The sequence below is a fragment of the Fringilla coelebs genome (assembly GCF_963513975.1).
Source record: "Fringilla coelebs genome assembly, chromosome: 6".
Classification (NCBI taxonomy): Eukaryota; Metazoa; Chordata; class Aves; order Passeriformes; family Fringillidae; genus Fringilla; species Fringilla coelebs.
Genome location: NC_140034.1, coordinates 5521316 through 5537958, shown reverse-complemented (window position 1 = coordinate 5537958; position 16643 = coordinate 5521316). Strand labels below are relative to the sequence as shown.

The 16643-nt window shown below is 39.1% G+C and overlaps 1 protein-coding gene across 1 annotated transcript; it reads right to left on the bottom strand.

The window, feature by feature from the left end:
* Window positions 1–2191: 2191 nt before the first annotated feature.
* LRRC9 (leucine rich repeat containing 9) lies at window positions 2192–6415 on the bottom strand (the record flags this gene model as incomplete). Its single annotated transcript, XM_084207973.1, is given in 3 exon segments — window positions 2192–2248; window positions 2252–2287; window positions 6293–6415. Coding segments are annotated over 3 exon segments (216 nt in total).
* Between the last annotated feature and the right edge of the window lie 10228 nt (window positions 6416–16643).

Genomic DNA, 16643 nt, shown 5'->3' with positions numbered 1-16643 from the left:
TTTAACACACTACTTAAGAAAATTAATACAGCATAGCTTTCTAACACACCACATCTAATATTCATTTTAATATTTGCCAAAAGCCAATCATAAATCAGGAATTTTTCACACAGCTGAAATGTTCCGAGCTCAGAACCTGCTGTCCCTCAGGGAGATGAGATTTTGCTTTCGAGATTGAAAAGGTCTTTTTACTCCCCTCAAGCCCTCAGCTTACATAAAAAATAAACTTTTACATGCTTATGATAAATGCACTTTAAAAAGATGAAAAGCACTATCTTTACTAAAAGTGTAACAATGCAGTCACAAATATCAAACATGCAAAGGAAGAAATGGCTTCACCAGTTCTGTCTCAGAGGTACAAATGGGGGTGACACAGTGAGCTGCTCAGGGCAGGGTTTATGACAAAGATCTTGGCTCCATCACAATCTCAAAATGATTCTTGTAAGGCAGCTGAATAAATCAGTGCAGTCATGAAAATTCCAAAGTTGAGATTTAGCCAGAAAATGTTGTGACTTGCTTGTGTGGATGAAATGCACCCTGTGAGTGTCCTGACCTGCACATGCTGTCCTGGGATACAATGAAATGCAATATCTGGATGGGATTTGATTTATTTCTGAAGTCCAAGAGCCATAGAAGCACCAACCATAGGGACTTTAGGGGGCTTCAAGCCACCTCTGTCTGGGCAAAACTTCTTAATAATTTTCAGTTACTTGCTGCTTTGCAGAATCATAAAGTTAAGCAGGCCAGTGCTGCATTAAATGCCTTGTAGAATTTAGGCACTTTCTCTGCTGCACTGAAAACTTCTTAAACTGCAGCCTCAGAATTTAATTGGGCACTCTAAATATGCATTTTATTTTCATTCCTATGATACTGTTCACTCTGAAGTCTCCAGTAGAGAATCATGATTGAATTAGGCAGCATGAACTCAACCCATGTGCAGAAATGCATATAAAGAAGAAGTTAATAGTGTTTTTTCTGCTTTTGCAATATTTTTTTTTTCAGTTCTTTCTGAATGATTTTCTTCTTTTTCCCACTCAGAAAAAAGAATCACAAGCATTACCTCTAGCCTGTTTCATTTCATTATAACTTTGCTCTCTTGAGTGGAGACAAAAAAAGTCATTTTATTCAAGGGTTGCATTCCAAGTTAAGCACCAAATACCAATATCTAATCACATAGTGTTCCTTTTCTCTTTGTGCAGTGTCATATTTTCAATCTGTTTAAATCTTTCTAAACCAAACTTGGTTTGCAAAGTTTCAATAGTTTCTACAGTTGAACTTGAGAAAAAACTCCCATACTTCCACCTGATTCTATAAGATTCCTTAAAGAATTTGTGGTAATCAGTCACCTTAAAAAGAGAAACACCCTAGAAAAGAAGCAGGGTTCCCAGCTTTTCAATTAATGGAAAGTTTTCTTAAAAAGAATGAGCTGTGAAAGCCGAAGTAATTACTGCAGCTGTTAAAAATGTTCTTTCTCAAAAATGACTATGTGCTAAGATTACTCATCCAAAACCCTTTGGTTTGGCTTTCATCCCTACAAGGCTGATTTATTAATTTCTCCTTGCCAGAACAGAAAGATCCTTGGCTCAAGAGAGAGTGACATTAAAAGCAAGCAGAATTCTATTTATAAACAACCTCAAATGCAAGCTGTAAGTAGAGGAGTACCTGCAGCTCCAACAAACATCCCTGAACAGGGAAAGAAGGCACACCTGAGGTGGACAAGCTTGGAGAATTCAAGCAGAAAACAGTCCTTGAAATGCTGCCAGTCTGAATTTGAATCTCCCCTCCACCAAGCGTCAAGGTTGTTCATACAAAGGTTATGTAAGAGACTTCCAATGCTTCCCTGCAAGAAAGGATGTGTAGAAACTCAGAATAATCAAATTGCTGTTGTTAGGAGGCAGTTGGATAGCTTGCCTGTTCTTTTATATTTCCTTTTTAAAATCAAGACCTTCGTCTATAGAAAGAAAAGAAAAATGTAACAGAAAATCAGTTGTTGTGGGCTCAAAGCTTCAGCTGCCACCAAGAGAAGGAAAGGAGAGGGAGAGTTTCCTTTCTTGCCAGCAGTCTCTAAATGTAGCCTGTGGAGCTCTGATGCTTCAAAATACTCCAGATCCTTGTAATAAATTTGTCTCGTTAAAAGTTAATTACTTGGAATCATAAGAAACAGCTTCTAGTTTGAAGTATCTGTAAAAGTTTACCATGGATTGTTTAATAAGTCTTCTTCAAAGTGAGTTTTTCCCACTGTTTCCAATTACGCCAACAAGAATTGTACTACCAAAGTAAAACTTTTCTTTTCTTCATTTCCACTTTGAAATATTTTTAAATTCTGCCTGCAACAGCAACAACAACCACAGACAATTGACATGCTTTTGATTTTTCGTAAACTACAAATTTGGAGAAAATAATGATTACAGGAAAGTTTGTTTGTTGTCTGGATTTTGTTGTTGTTGTTTTTTCATTTTTTATAAGTCTGAAAGTGATAGATGATTCTACTGTAAGGGGTTATACTGATCCTAAAATGTGCATATATTGATCCCATGCTGATCCACAATCCTGAGCCTCATTTGATGCATGAACTTCCAAGATTTGCTGGCGTCCAACCCTGGATCTGTGGCATTGTTGACACTCTCCACATGCCCCATTAGTGAGGGATTCTCTGTGTGTAGACTTTGTGCTGGCCATCGATTTTAGATGAATCTGACTTGGAAGTCCTAAGCCAGAATTGAGAATGACAAGAAAAGGTCATGAAGTTCACATTGAAATTAGAGGAAACCCTTCCATTCAACAAACATTAAAAAAAAAACCCAGAACCATACAAACTCACAACACTTTGCTGGATCTCTGCTGTTTAAAGGCCCAGAAAACTCTTCCAATCTTCCAAGCATTTCTTCAATATAACTACTCACTAAACATGATATTTCAGTTTTCTCTTGCAGAATGTTATTCTTTCCTCTAGTGGATTAATTTTTTTGTAAGACTGCCCTTTCAGGAATGTATTTTCAGTGTTTTCCTTGCCATGAACCAAATTTTCAATTTCTAGATTATTACTCCTTAAGAGATTTATTATTTGATGTCACATCCAACATTTGCATCTTGCTCAATTCACATTACATCTGATAAAAAACCCCATGAGGATCCAGGATCAAGAGTTGACATTAGAACACAGCAGGAAAATGGTCTTGTTTATGTATCTCCAAAAGATAAGCTCTCTATATGAGCACTTAAAAGTATAAAAATTCAGTAAAATTCTTCAGAAGACAACTTAGTCCACTCTGCCTGTACTTCTGGATGTGTGAATATCATTTGAAATGTTCAAATATGCAGGTTTTATCTGACAAAGAGATGAGGTGACTGAAGCACATCTCTGCTCCCTAGATATTACCTGATCCACATATGCCAGGAGCCTGCACCAACAGAGACCTTGGTCTCTGCACCCTCACTCAAAAAAAAAATCTGTTGGCTCTTGATCAAAGCACTTTTAGGGGTCCTGTTTGTGTAATCAAGATTTCCTGGTTCTATATTATGGCTATATGTGCAAAGACTCCTGTTTTAATGCAGTTCCTTTAAAAAGCCCTTTGGTCAAAGCTCCTACCAGAGGTTTGAGGTATTTGATTCAAATAGTTGTGGACCCAGCAGAACTGAAGCTGGAAATGGATTCCCTGCAACACTCTAAGTGTTCTAGAAACTTGGTTGTTGGTTTTGCTGAAGAATAGTAATCAGTGACATCATAAATGTAATAATTCTGAATTATTTTCTATTTCCATTTAAAAGGTATATGGATAGCATTTGGAAGATTTTTTTTTTTACAGATAAAGATAAACCAAGAAAAAATATTAGATTCTCTAAAATCTGCTTAGAAATACAATTATTATTTACATTTCCATTTACAACTGAACAGTCTTGATTTAAATTTAAATGCCCTTTCTACTAAAAGCACTGAAAATTACAAATAGGTATATTAACAAATCCCACTGATATGTATTTTCTGTCCTTTTTGACATGACTTCATTTGTGGAAAGGAGTCTGGAGTACACAAAGATGAGCCCTGGGGAGTTTTGACACAGATTTGGGGATGCTCAGGGTTGTGTATTTTGAATATGACTTCCAATCATGCAAGTTGGTAGGAAATTTTTATTAGAATGCGAGAAAAATGAAACCATTTACATAAATTCTCGACAATAATGAGAATGATCATGATAAAAATGCAAGACTGGTCCCACCTTCCTATTTTTCCCAAGTTCCCAGTGGGGTTGACCTCTTGCAAATTCTGCAGAGTATGTAAGCCCTGAGAATGTTTTAAATAATACAGTTTTAACCTAATGCAGCACTGCAAATGCTGAAGAGCCTGCAGGCTAACAGGCAGATCATTCAAATGTAAAAACAAATTTGACTGGAGTCTAAACAATGTTGGCCTCTGTTGTGAACCACAGCTTCCTTTTGACATGGAAAGAGAGAATGCATTTTGCCAAGAGGGGATTAGCTTGGAAAGCCTCTGTAAATGATACTGAGATGAAAATAAACAGTTTCACAGCTGGGCAGGAGGGACCTCAGAGATCATGCCTCGTGTCAGGAGCGCTCATTAGCTTTTGGCTGCAGCCCATGTCTTGGCCTGGGGGAAATGCTGAGAACTAAATCACTGGTGCCAATCACTTCTCTCCACCATGACACTGCAGTTCCTTGCAGGGAGGTGCCACTTGTGTTTGTAGTGTCCTTGCTGGTGGGAATCAGAAGAACAGAAACTTCCACAGACACTGAAGGGTTTGATCTGCAGCCTTAGAAGAAGTTTAGATTGATGTAAAAACACAATGCACAGACACCAAGCAGAAAAATCATAAACTTATGTTTCTATAGTTGTAAGTAAGAATATGCCTTAAGTAAGTGAGAAACTGTATTGGTAAGATGGTGAAGGGTTTATAATGTGAGGTTATTTATAGTTTATAATGTGATTATATAGAGAAAGCTAAAAGTTTAGAAGTTATAATAAAAGAATATGTGTGTAAGTGTGACAGAAACCCATTAGGCAAACGTATCTGCAGTGCAGCAAAATTAAGTAAAAGTAATAAGTTAGAAAAGCAAAATAAACTTGTAGTATCTATCCATTAGACTAGAAAGTTAAATATTGTCTTATAACAAAAAACTTGTAACTACTATTAAACTATAACCAGCTGCTTACTCTCATAAGTCTCACAGCCTCCAAGACTGATGCTTATCTAAGTAATAAATTGTTCTTAGCCCAAAAGGAGTTCCATTCCTTCATTAGCAGCAGCAATAATGATACTTGCTAGTAAAGAGTCATTTCTGGAAGTGCTCTGCTCCCTTTACACTTGTACTTTGTCAGCTCTAATTTCTCAGTCTTCCCTTATAATCATGATCCAATTTCTCTCTCGTAGTTTTTTTAGCAGGTTGCAAGGTTGACAGTGATTTGGTCTCACTCATCCTGATCAGCATCTCCTGCTCTGGCTGCTTTTGTTTTGGGATCAATATCTCCCTCTGCCTTTTCCCCCACATTCTCTCCCAAGGGAAGATGGAGAAGCTGCAGCAATTCCCTCTCCCTGTTGGGGTGTGAAGAGCCAGGGAATCCAGAGAGCCACGTGGTCTCCTGCTAGAAAAAGGCATCCACACATTCCTTCTCCCTTTATCTGCAAAATTTTTTGACCACAGAGCTCTTGCTGGTTCTGGACCAGCTTCCAATTCAAAGGTTAGCCTGGGGGGAAAATAATTTTTTATAGGAGATAATTTGATATATAAGAGACTAAGAAAAAGACAGGATAAAATTTCCTTCTGAAAAAGTGTTTATGTCTCCAGGTTATGCAAGAATAAAAAAATTTTCAAACACCGAAAAAAACCCCAAAACCCAACAAAAAAAACCCAAAAAACAAACCCAAACAAAACAAAAGAGAACAAAAAAAAAAAAAAACCCCAAAAAACCCCAACAAAAGAAAACAACAACAGCAACAACAAAACCCCATATGGCAATCCTTTCACAGAATACTGAAACTGAGTCAAAAATCTGCATATATAAGAAAAGTAAAAATCCCTTTTTATTAGGAAGAATCTCAGAAAATATTTGGAAATGAATGACTTAGGTATATGCAGAAAACTTTGACAATTAAGCAAATCCAAATAATGTTTCAGCCTTAATTCTTATAAATTACAGTTACAATTTTTCCTTGTAGTTGTTCAACAGTTCCATAAATTCCTTACTTATTAGACACGTTTATATACCATATTATTTAAATACTATACATTAGACCAGTTAGAAGAAAAGAAATCCTAAAAAGGACACAAGACCCACCTCCATATTCTTCATCAGGTTTTTTTCCAACCAAAGTAGGTTGAACTTTTTTAGAACTTCCAGATTTTCAATCCTGGAAATTTCATTGCAATCACAATAAATCAATAAATTTTTGAAGACCATCTATTTTTTATTTTCTCAGAAGAACTATTACTTTGCAGCACTGAAAACAAAATGTCACTTTTTAAATCAAAATATTAATAACTTGCACAAAAAGTTATTAGGTAGTTCCAGATCATTTGGGATCCCACCCTCTGTGCAGAATTCTGAGTAAGCTTTACAGTCAAGGCAACAAAGTAGTAGCAGCTACCACAATTCAAGATAAATAATTATGTTTTAAAATAAAGTATTATTTTCATTTGAATGTCTTTTATCTAACCAGTTTCCTGCAGAAGGTTTCAATTTAATTATTTTTTAAAGATATTGTTTCAAATGAGAGAGAAAAAAATCCAAAAAGAGGTTCTAAATTACAGAACCCTCTAATAAGTAATATTTGATCCATATATAAAATGGGATTTTTCAATACTTAAGGGAAAAAGTGCCAGATCCTGATTGCTTTGAACTGTGCCTCCTTCCTTGAGCAGAAGAAAGGAGTGCTTGGGAAAGAATAAAATTATTGTTGTAAGGTGCTGGAAACTGCATAAATTTGTCTGGAAAGGAAACTCATATTTAACTTCCCTTTAAGCAGCAGAGGAATCCACAGCTCCTCGAGCAACAGGCAGGTCTGAAACCTTTTGAATACTTTATCTAAGGAAAATGTTTTATTAAAAAAAAAAAAAAGTTTGAGGAGTATTTTTTGCACACAAACTTGGGATAATCTAAGAAAACTAATTCTCTTTTCAGTCCCTCTTGATCAACATCCTCATAAAAGATGATCCAGTACATCTGTACTGGAAATGCAAATATTATTCTGTTTATATCCATGCTGTACAAAATGCATTATGCAGTGGATTGTCTTTGTGCCATTACAGCCAATCAAAGGGAGCTGATTAACATCAAATGTGTCTTCTAAAACTTTCTCTGCACTAAAATGTGCAGTGTTTGCAATTTTGGCCCTGTTCAGTACATGGCAATTAAGTAGCTCTTTTTCTACTCCCAAAGGACGTTTGCAAAGTCTTACAGGAGTACTTTATACCACACCCCAAAATGCACCTTCCATCTAAAATAAAATATGTTACAATTATTTTTAAATGTTTTTCCCAAAACTAATTTTTGATTTTTGCATGGCAGAATCTGTATTTCTAATAGAAATTGGGGGGATCCCAATAAAATAAAATTGAAATTAGTTGGAATACTTCACTGCCTTTTTTAAAAACTTTTTTTTCTTTCTTAGATTCCAGAGGTCCAGAAAAAAATTTAGTAAAAGCCCTTTTGAGTGCCTTCATAAGGAAGGGTGAGGAGGGGCACTCACTTATCCTTGGACTCAATGAGATGTATTTACACAAAGCATAAAGATGAAGCAAAAACAAACCAGAAAGAGCCCATAATCCCCCCGAGAACCTCACCAAAAGCCCCTCTGCATGTGTAAAAAATAATCTACCAGCATATAACTGAGAGTACAAACACCTCTGGCAGAATGTTTTGAAGTAATCACTCAGCTGCTGTGATGAATCTTTAGCATTAGCACTTCCTAGCAATGAGTGGGATTCTTGCAGCAGGTTTCATTTCCCTCTGCTCCACTCACACAGTGTATTAACCACACTACACAGAAAACTACACCCTGAATAAATCTCCTGCTGGATCAGGCTGTTCCAAGCTCTATCCAACCTGGCTTTGGACACTTCCAGAGATGGGGCAGCTACAGATTCCCTGGGCAACCTGTGCCAGGGCCTCACCCCCCTCACAGTCAAGAATTTCTTCCAAATATCCAGTATAACTTCAAAGCCTTTCCCTCCTGTCCCATCACTCCAAGCCTTTGTCAAAAGCCCCCCTCCAGCTCTCCTGTAGGTCCTTGAGACACTGAAATGTTATTTAGGATCTCCCTGGGGTTGGGTGTGATGGTGGCTGGGGGGTGGGATATTCTAAACACCTAGATATTTTTATAATATAAGCTATTCTGGCCACCTTCATAAGGAAGGAAGAGGAATTGCACTTCTCCTTCCACTGGATCAGTAAATAACAGAGTAAATAATTCAGAGATCGCTGTACTCAAAGCCTGTCTCACATTTCTGGACGCATCTTCTCTGTTTCTTCCTCATCATGAACCGAATCTTCAGTTTCCAAATTCTTCCTCCTCACAGATTTATTCCTCCACGTTTCACCTGACATTTGCAGCTTGGCCAATTCGTGTTGCCCTCCCTGGAGCCTTCTCCAGGCTGAAGTGCTCCAGTTCTTCCAGCCTCTCTCCATGGGAGAGGTGCTCCAGCCCTAATGGGACAGTGAAAACTGGATTTTTTTGAGCTCCTCAGCCCTGCTTGGCTGAGAGTCTGACAGAACCCTTGGAGACCTTCCCCATCCCTTTGCTGGGCTGCAGATTTGAGCTGCAGTGACATCTCCTCTTGCTCTGCTTGGTGGAGCGGGGCTGATAAACTGGATTGTGGGATGGCAAACAAAGAGGGTCAGGGAGTTTTCCCCTCTCCTGTGCCATGGGAGGGTGTCCAGTCTGTGGGGCAGGAAAATGGAGATTAACTGTGCCAAGCTGCAGGGGTATACTGGAGCTGAAATCAGTGACAAATGTGAGGCTCAGCTGAAACAGGCCACTGTCAAACCAAAAAAAGCAAGTGCTCACTGAGCCATTTACACTGCAATAATTTTATCAATGTGAGATCAATTATAATTAAATCACTATGTTTTGTTGGGCTTTTTTTCCTCTCAGTATTTTGCCGTCAGACCAGCTGCACATTTCCCAGGGGTAGGATTACTTGGCAGAAAATCAGATCCCCACTGAAACAAATGTGATCAAAGATGTTGTTTTGTGAGTTCGGAGGTTAAATTTATTAAAAATCGGAAAGATTTTTGTTGAAGTCTTTGCATTAATTTTTTAAAACATTTTTAGTAGAGAGGTGAAAACTGCTCAAGCAGCTGCTGCCGTTCTAAGGTGGATCCTGTCTGCAGCTCGTTGCTTGCACTGTTTTTTTCCTGTCACAAGATGTCCCTCCAAGCCCACATAAAGCAGAACCTTTCACATTTCTACCTTGCAAAAGATGTTTTGGCTTGATCTTGGACTTTGCATCCTTATTTCACTTACACAAAGACAAATATATATTATATATATGTATATTTGTGTTTAAATGTACTGCATTTTTAGCAGAAGTCTGTAACAAGTCTATTAATCCAAATATGTTCTCCTGAATTAAAATATCATGGCAAGTGTGTAATGGAACAATTTGAAATGATAATAAAGAGATGCTAATCCTCAAATCATCAAAGAGATGTTAATCATCAAAACTGTGCACATTTTCTAATTCAAGGAAAAAGCCCCAAAACAATTGTCTACTCTGAGCTTTCTTTAGAGATATTTTTATGGAATTTTGTGTGTCTTCTGTTCCCTTTACACCATATCCTGCAAGAAAGAAGATCTTGTCTAGAAAATTCTTTTCTTTCCTTTCTCCTTGGCAGCAATTTACTCCTTTTTTTCTTTCTCTTTGACAAAGAACCTTAAGGACAACCTGCTCGGTAAATTAGTTTATACAACAAGGCCAACTGATACCATTTTGTGATCTGCTTGATATTTTTAAACCTTAATTGAATGAACAAGCATTAAAACTGGACATGGCATCCAAATTCAGAGATTCACTGGTACTATCAGCAGCAAACTGGAACTGCTTTTGTTTCTGAGTGTCTGGGGGGATGACTCAGTGCTGGCAGTGAGGAAAGCCAAATGATCTAATTTGGGTATAGGGATTTCTGCTTGACTGGAAAGAGTTCCTATCTTACCAGGAGGGAATTATTGTACAAATCAACACCTTGGCCCTTTCTAGGTAACTGAATCATCTCAGAGTGACCTGCCCTGGCAGCCTCAAATCTGAGCGCCTGAGATTCTTAATCTCTTTAGCTGCAAACACACAGGGCAGCATTACAATATTAATCATTAACTCAGCTCATTAAAAGCTTGCTAATGTTACTGCCAGATAATCTTGTGGTGGTTCATAAAGCCATTAAAATGTATATTTGCATGTACAGTATTTTTAAAATGTCTGGCAGCACTTGCTACGTTTCTCTTTCAATGTGAAGGATTTTCAAATCTATCTCAGACTGAATTAATCACTTTGAGTGTTATCTTTCACCTTCTGCTGTGGCACATTCTGCTCTAATTCTCCTAATGCCTTTTACTATAATTTGAAATCATTTCACAGCAGTGAAAGCAACTGTTTAAGTGCTGATGGTGCTTTGCTGCTGTATATTTACTTTCGAAATTGTCCTTGTGCTTTTGCTGACTGCCATGGAAACTTTTGAAGCTGAAGTTCCCCAGATTCTCATGGATCACCGCGTGTCACAAATGTGTTTCTGTACCTGACTTCTATGGTGTTGATATCTGATGGTTTCACCAACATTGCTAAACATTCTTTTTTTTTTTTTTGTAGAAGGGTCCCCATCCTTGAAAAAAAATACTGTTTGTAATCATTGTGTGGCTTTTTGTCACTGGGGTATTTCTGACTGTGGCATTTTGTCGTCTTAGCACAACTTCTAGGGTCATTATAGCACAAGGGGTTTTATATCTCTCATACCTCCTTGAAGTTTCTTCACAACGCAGCTCCTCTATGCACTGCCTGTCCCTGGTCCTTGCAGCAGCCATCTGACTCCTCTTCCTCACAGCCAACACATCCATCTCACTTCTCAGCCAGCCAGCAAACTGCAGCTCTCCTCACAGCTAGCCAACCTGCTCTTTTGTAGCACTTGCCCTTATTGGACACAGGTATGACTTGTTAAGAGCTGGGCCTGTTTCTAATCTCTAGTAATTGGCTCTGCAGCAACTCCTCAGGTGTGAGATTACCTGCTGCACTATTTTCTTACATTCCATGTCCCCACAATTCCCCCTTTTCTTTTAATTACAAAGTTGCAGCATCTATAGAACTATATGTTTGAGTAAATTGATAATATAACATTCACATATCTCACTTAGGACTAACAGTATAAAAATGCTCAGGCAACACATCACAGTAAGAATATACATTCCTAAGTTCTGATTTAGTTTTGCTTTTCAGTCTAGAACATCAACCTAAGGCTTTTCACAAACTAATGTTGTGTTTACTATCTTTTGCAGGGCCCTTTGCAAAAGGCAGCAAACCCAGTACAAACATCTTTTGTGTAATTTCTATTTAACTTTAGAATATCTGTGCACTGACCTTGATTCATTACTTAAACTTACATTACATATTATCAGAAACTCTTATACTTACACTTCTAGAATATTAACAATATCAATGGCAGCTCCTCTATGCACTGCCTGTCCCTGGTCCTTGCAGCAGCCATCTGACTCCTCTTCCTCACAGCCAACACATCCATCTCACTTCTCAGCTGGCCAGCAAACTGCAACACTCATCACAGCTGGCCAACCTGCTCTTTTTTAGCACTTGCCCTTATTGGATACAGGTATGGCTTGTTAAGAGCTGGGCCTGTTTCTAATCATTAGTAATTGGCTCTGCAGCAACTCCTCAGGTGTGAGACTACCTGCTGCACTATTTTCTTACATTCCATCTCTCCACAGCATTTATTAATCCAAGTGCTTCTGGAATCTTCTCTGCAAACCAGGGTGTGTTTAGGTGAAATGTCAGATTAAATGGCAAGAAGCAGTCATGATAGAGCTCATGTGAATGCTTAAGAGAGATTACATTTCAGAAGCTGGGCTCTCTGTGCCTTAGCCTTAATAGAACTGTTATCATTTAGCTTTCAGTATCAGGTTAGATACAGGAGACAGTTTTTGGATTGGGTGTTTTTCCCTAACAATTTTAGCAGTCGAAATATTTTGATATGAAATGCAGCTATGTCTTATAAGCATTTAAAATAACAGATTTACAGCCTCTACCTGGGCAATGTCACCCCTTCAGCTGGGATTGGAAGCAGGTAAGCACAGGCAACAGTTGGAGAACTGATTACAGACACTGGTGCCTCCATCTAACAAGGCAGAGCCCTTACTTTCACTGAAGCTGAGAAAAATATTACTGAAACTGATGCTGTGGAGTGGCTAGACAAAAGTAAGAGAATAAAAGGGGGTATTTATTGAAGGTCTTCACTAGAGACACCTTGGGCAGTCAAAGCCCCTGAGGGGCTACACCCAAGATGTCCAACAGCCACAAGTTTTTCATACAGTTACAAGTTGGGTCCATTCCCCCATATCAGGGGTTAATCCTCCAATTACAGTTTCAGGAAATGAATTAATTTACTCCAAGTTTTCCCCTCAATTCACTGTTGTTTGCATCTCTCAGGGCCTGAGACAGTGAGGTGTCCTTGGCTTTCAGGCCTGGAGAGGAATTGTTTTGTCTGAACAAAATGGGAGAGCAGCAGCTGACAGGCTATGGAGTGTTAGAGCTCCACACTAAAGCAGTCCAGGACCTGAAAAATAGAAAACTTCAATCCTAAGGCATCAAAACAAGACTTTGAGGGTTGGGTGCAGGAGTGGTGATGCATGGAGTGTGCTCACAAGAGTCCCACGAGCCACGGGCACAGACGGGCTCAGGGGAGGAGAGCAGAGAGCACTCGCCTGGTTTTAGAACTGCCAAAATTAGATGTGATTTAGGGAGCAGTATCCCAACCCAGTTACAGCCTCATCTTCAGGATTCAAGGGGGTAAAAGTGTTTTTTTGTCAAGTCTGTCACATGTCTGCATGGAAAGGGGCTGCTTCTCATGTATCAAAAGCACATAGGAAGGCTGAGTTATCTCAGATTAATATGGGCATAGCTATTGGGAGTCTGTGGGGAGGTTATACCCCACCCTGCACAAACCTGTCAGGAAAATTAATCCACAAACATCAGAGGTCTATGTCCAAAAAGGAGACAGAGGAGCCCTTAAACTTTATTCAAATAAAGGGAGAGGCCATGGGGCATTCCCCTGGGGTTTCTCACATGTTTTGGAGGACTCAGCCTCCTTTTTATCCCAATTTCCCAGCTGCATTTCCCTTCTCTCTTTCCCCACTGGCTGAGGTACTTGAGAGGTTCAGACTTCCCAGAATGCCTGATACCAGAGATTTCCCTCTAATGCACAACCCTCCCTTTTAATTTTTAATTCTTATGGAATTTCGGGATTTTTCTTCCCCATTGTTTCTTTCATCTTTCAATGTCTAATTTCATTTCTCAACAAACCTAAAATTTATTTGTAAAAGCAAATATCTTTTTCCATTCATCAATCAGTGGAATCCTTCCCATCGTTTTTTTTTCTCTCCCAGTGCTGGTTTTATTACCAGCAGACCCACAACTTGTTTGTAAAGACAAATCCACTATTCCTCTCAAACCAATAAAGCTTCACTAGTGCTTCTAAAAACAACAGGTAAGACATCACTTATAGAATGTTTTATTATTGCAGTAACTTCTTCAGCCAGCTCTGGTCTGGGTGTCGTGCTCACAGGCAGAAATGAGATCAGCATTGATCTATAAATTAGCAGTTGCCTAGTGACTCATGGTCTTGGCATGCTCCCTTTATGCAAACAAAAAATATCACTATGCAGTAATGGATGCATGCCAATTTTTTGTTAGGGTCTCTGTCCCAGAGCTCACAGCAATTTTTGACATAAATTTTGACAGGGAGAGTAGCTTGAAAATGGAAAATGTTGATGGAAGCAGGGAATTGTTCAGAAACCATCAGCTAGGTAGCTACAGAGGAATGTCATTATAAACATACTGCAAGGGAAAAAGAACACACACACACACACACATGAATTATGAACCCAAATTATGAACCTTATGAAAATAAGCAGCCTAGAATAAAATAGAATTTGCAGGGTACAAGTTAATTGTTAAAGAAATTGACTTAACAGCATATCTCAACATGGGGAAAAATAATTTTAATGATTATTGATCAGTTTAATAAAGCTATTTAATCATCTTATTGACCATCCAAATGGGAGTGCAGGTCCCTGCCAATTAAATCTGCAAATGGCACAGACTTCTTGAGTAGTAAGTAATGAAGTTACACCCACAAAATTATTTGAATTACCTAATTAAAAGCTGATGGCCCAGCAATAGGCACTTCAATAGAGCTAAAAGCTCTGACACATCAGGTGTGCATGAGCTACAGCTGCACAATGGGTGTTCCCATCTATTCCCATCTTGGAATGCTTTGGCTCAGAAAAGGGATAAAGGGCCATCCACAGCAAACTGCTCTTGCTGTAGTGCTCTGCTTAAATTCACCAACATGATTCATGGGTTCATCAAGAAGATGAAGACAGAGAAAAGGCCCAGAGAAGGGATTTTTTTCTTTGCTGTGCAGCACTCACACAACAGCCCCTGTGATGGTGCTCATTTGTTTCATCTGAGATCCAGAAAAGGAGGCCACAATCTCAGCTGTGAACTGGAAACCAAACCTGATTGTTCACTGCTGACAGACCCTCACTGGTGGAGGCTGAAATTAATTGAATAGGAGCTGCTAAAAAGCTACAGAACATTACAGCTGGTAGCAGAGGGCTTTTGAGTGTGACAAGGAAAGGTGCAGCAATGTCCAGCCTCTGCTGTTTTAGGTTGGCCAATGTACTGTAAAATGCAGGTGAAGTATTGTCAGCATCAGTGGGGTTGTGCTGTGTCACTGCTGAATCCTCCTGCACCATCAATTTCTGCAGGATCAGCTTAGAAATTAGCACCTGTGAAACTTCATCCTGGTATTTTCATGGACAATCTGGAAAAAAAAGTGCAGAGTAATGCTTTTCACTAATTTCAGCTTTATCCTTCCCTGTAAATTATCAATGATATCCAATGCACTAAACCCTTTAAAAATTACAGTTTACATTTTTCAAACCCTATGAATGGTAAAGTAATTTCTCTAAGAGGGGGGAACAAAATTCTCCAAGCTTTCTAAAGAGGATCTGCATATATAGGAATTTGAGTGTGCTTCTCATCTTGGTAGTGAAGAATATTTCCAATTTTTATAAAAGAAGAAACTGTGCTTGCTCCAGTACTTTGCAAAACATCACTGTCTCTGTCTCCATCCTTTTGATCTTTCTTTTCATCCAAGGCCTGAGCAATTTTCACTGGTACAAAAAGTAAATCTTCCATGGGGCGTGGTGGCATTACAGGCTTGGGAATCACAGAATCATGGAATAGTTTGGGTTGGAAGGGTCCTTGAAGATCATCCCATTCCAACCCCTGCCATGGGCAGAGGCACTTTCCACTGGACCAAATTGTTCCAAGTCCTATCCAACCCAGCCTTGAGCACTTCCAGGGATGGGAAAGGCTTCCATCCACAAAAGGCTTTCATTTTGGCCCTCATTTGCAGTCTCTGTGCCCTCCTGCAGCTCCTCTGTATCCCATGGAATGATGCAGGCTTTGTCCCCACTCCAGGCTGGATTCTGGTCATATTCTTCCCTGGTTTTGCCTTTATCTGCACACAGGGCATGAAACCCAACTGTCAGAGCAGGTGTGGAAGAATCATTTCAGTCTTATGAGGCATCCTTATGAGTAATCCTTTGCCAGAGCCTGGATACACCAGGATCCAGACCCCTGTTCCAGCGTGGCAGGGAGGAGCAAGCCAAAGGAGTCAGGAGAGTTTTGAGTAAATGCTGCAGCAGCAGCTGCCAGAGGTCTCTAGGAAATGTGAACCTCAAAAATAGCAGCACTGAATATTTTGTCTACCATTCATGGCAAAAGAATGGCACTTGAGAGCAGCAAAGAAATGCAGTGAGGGATTCCCCACCTGAGGAATTCTGTTCCTGCATTCTTCCATGGTGAGCAGCACATCTCTGCCTCTCTGTGGCACAATGGAAACTGAAAACCTGCAGGACTGGAACAAGTGCCCTCTTCTTTCCAGGATGAAATAATACCTTAATAGTTCTGTCTGGATGGGAAAAAAAAAAACAACCTGCCCAAGCCCTGCAATCTTATTCTGACAGAAATTATGAGAAAAGCACCCGAGATCTGATATCAGCAAATCTTTCTTGAGCTATTTGTATCTTTTAATGAAGAGAACTGCTGATGTGATTTGCAGAACAAGAATAATTTAAATCATTGTTTTGAGCATGTAATGGACTCCTAAATAACCAGCTTAAGGGAGTCCTTAAAAGAATATTTTTATTTGTCTTCCATTTATTTTTTTCATGCTTCAGAGAGACAAGGCTAGGAAGCCACTTGGGAAGGCACCCCTTGACTCCAAGGCAAGATGGACTTTCTCCAAACCATCCCCCTGTCCTTGTAATTTGCTTTTAAAAGCCTCTGGTAGTGGAAATTCCAAAACCAAAGATGAAGGGCAAATTTTAACCTCAATGAGCAGA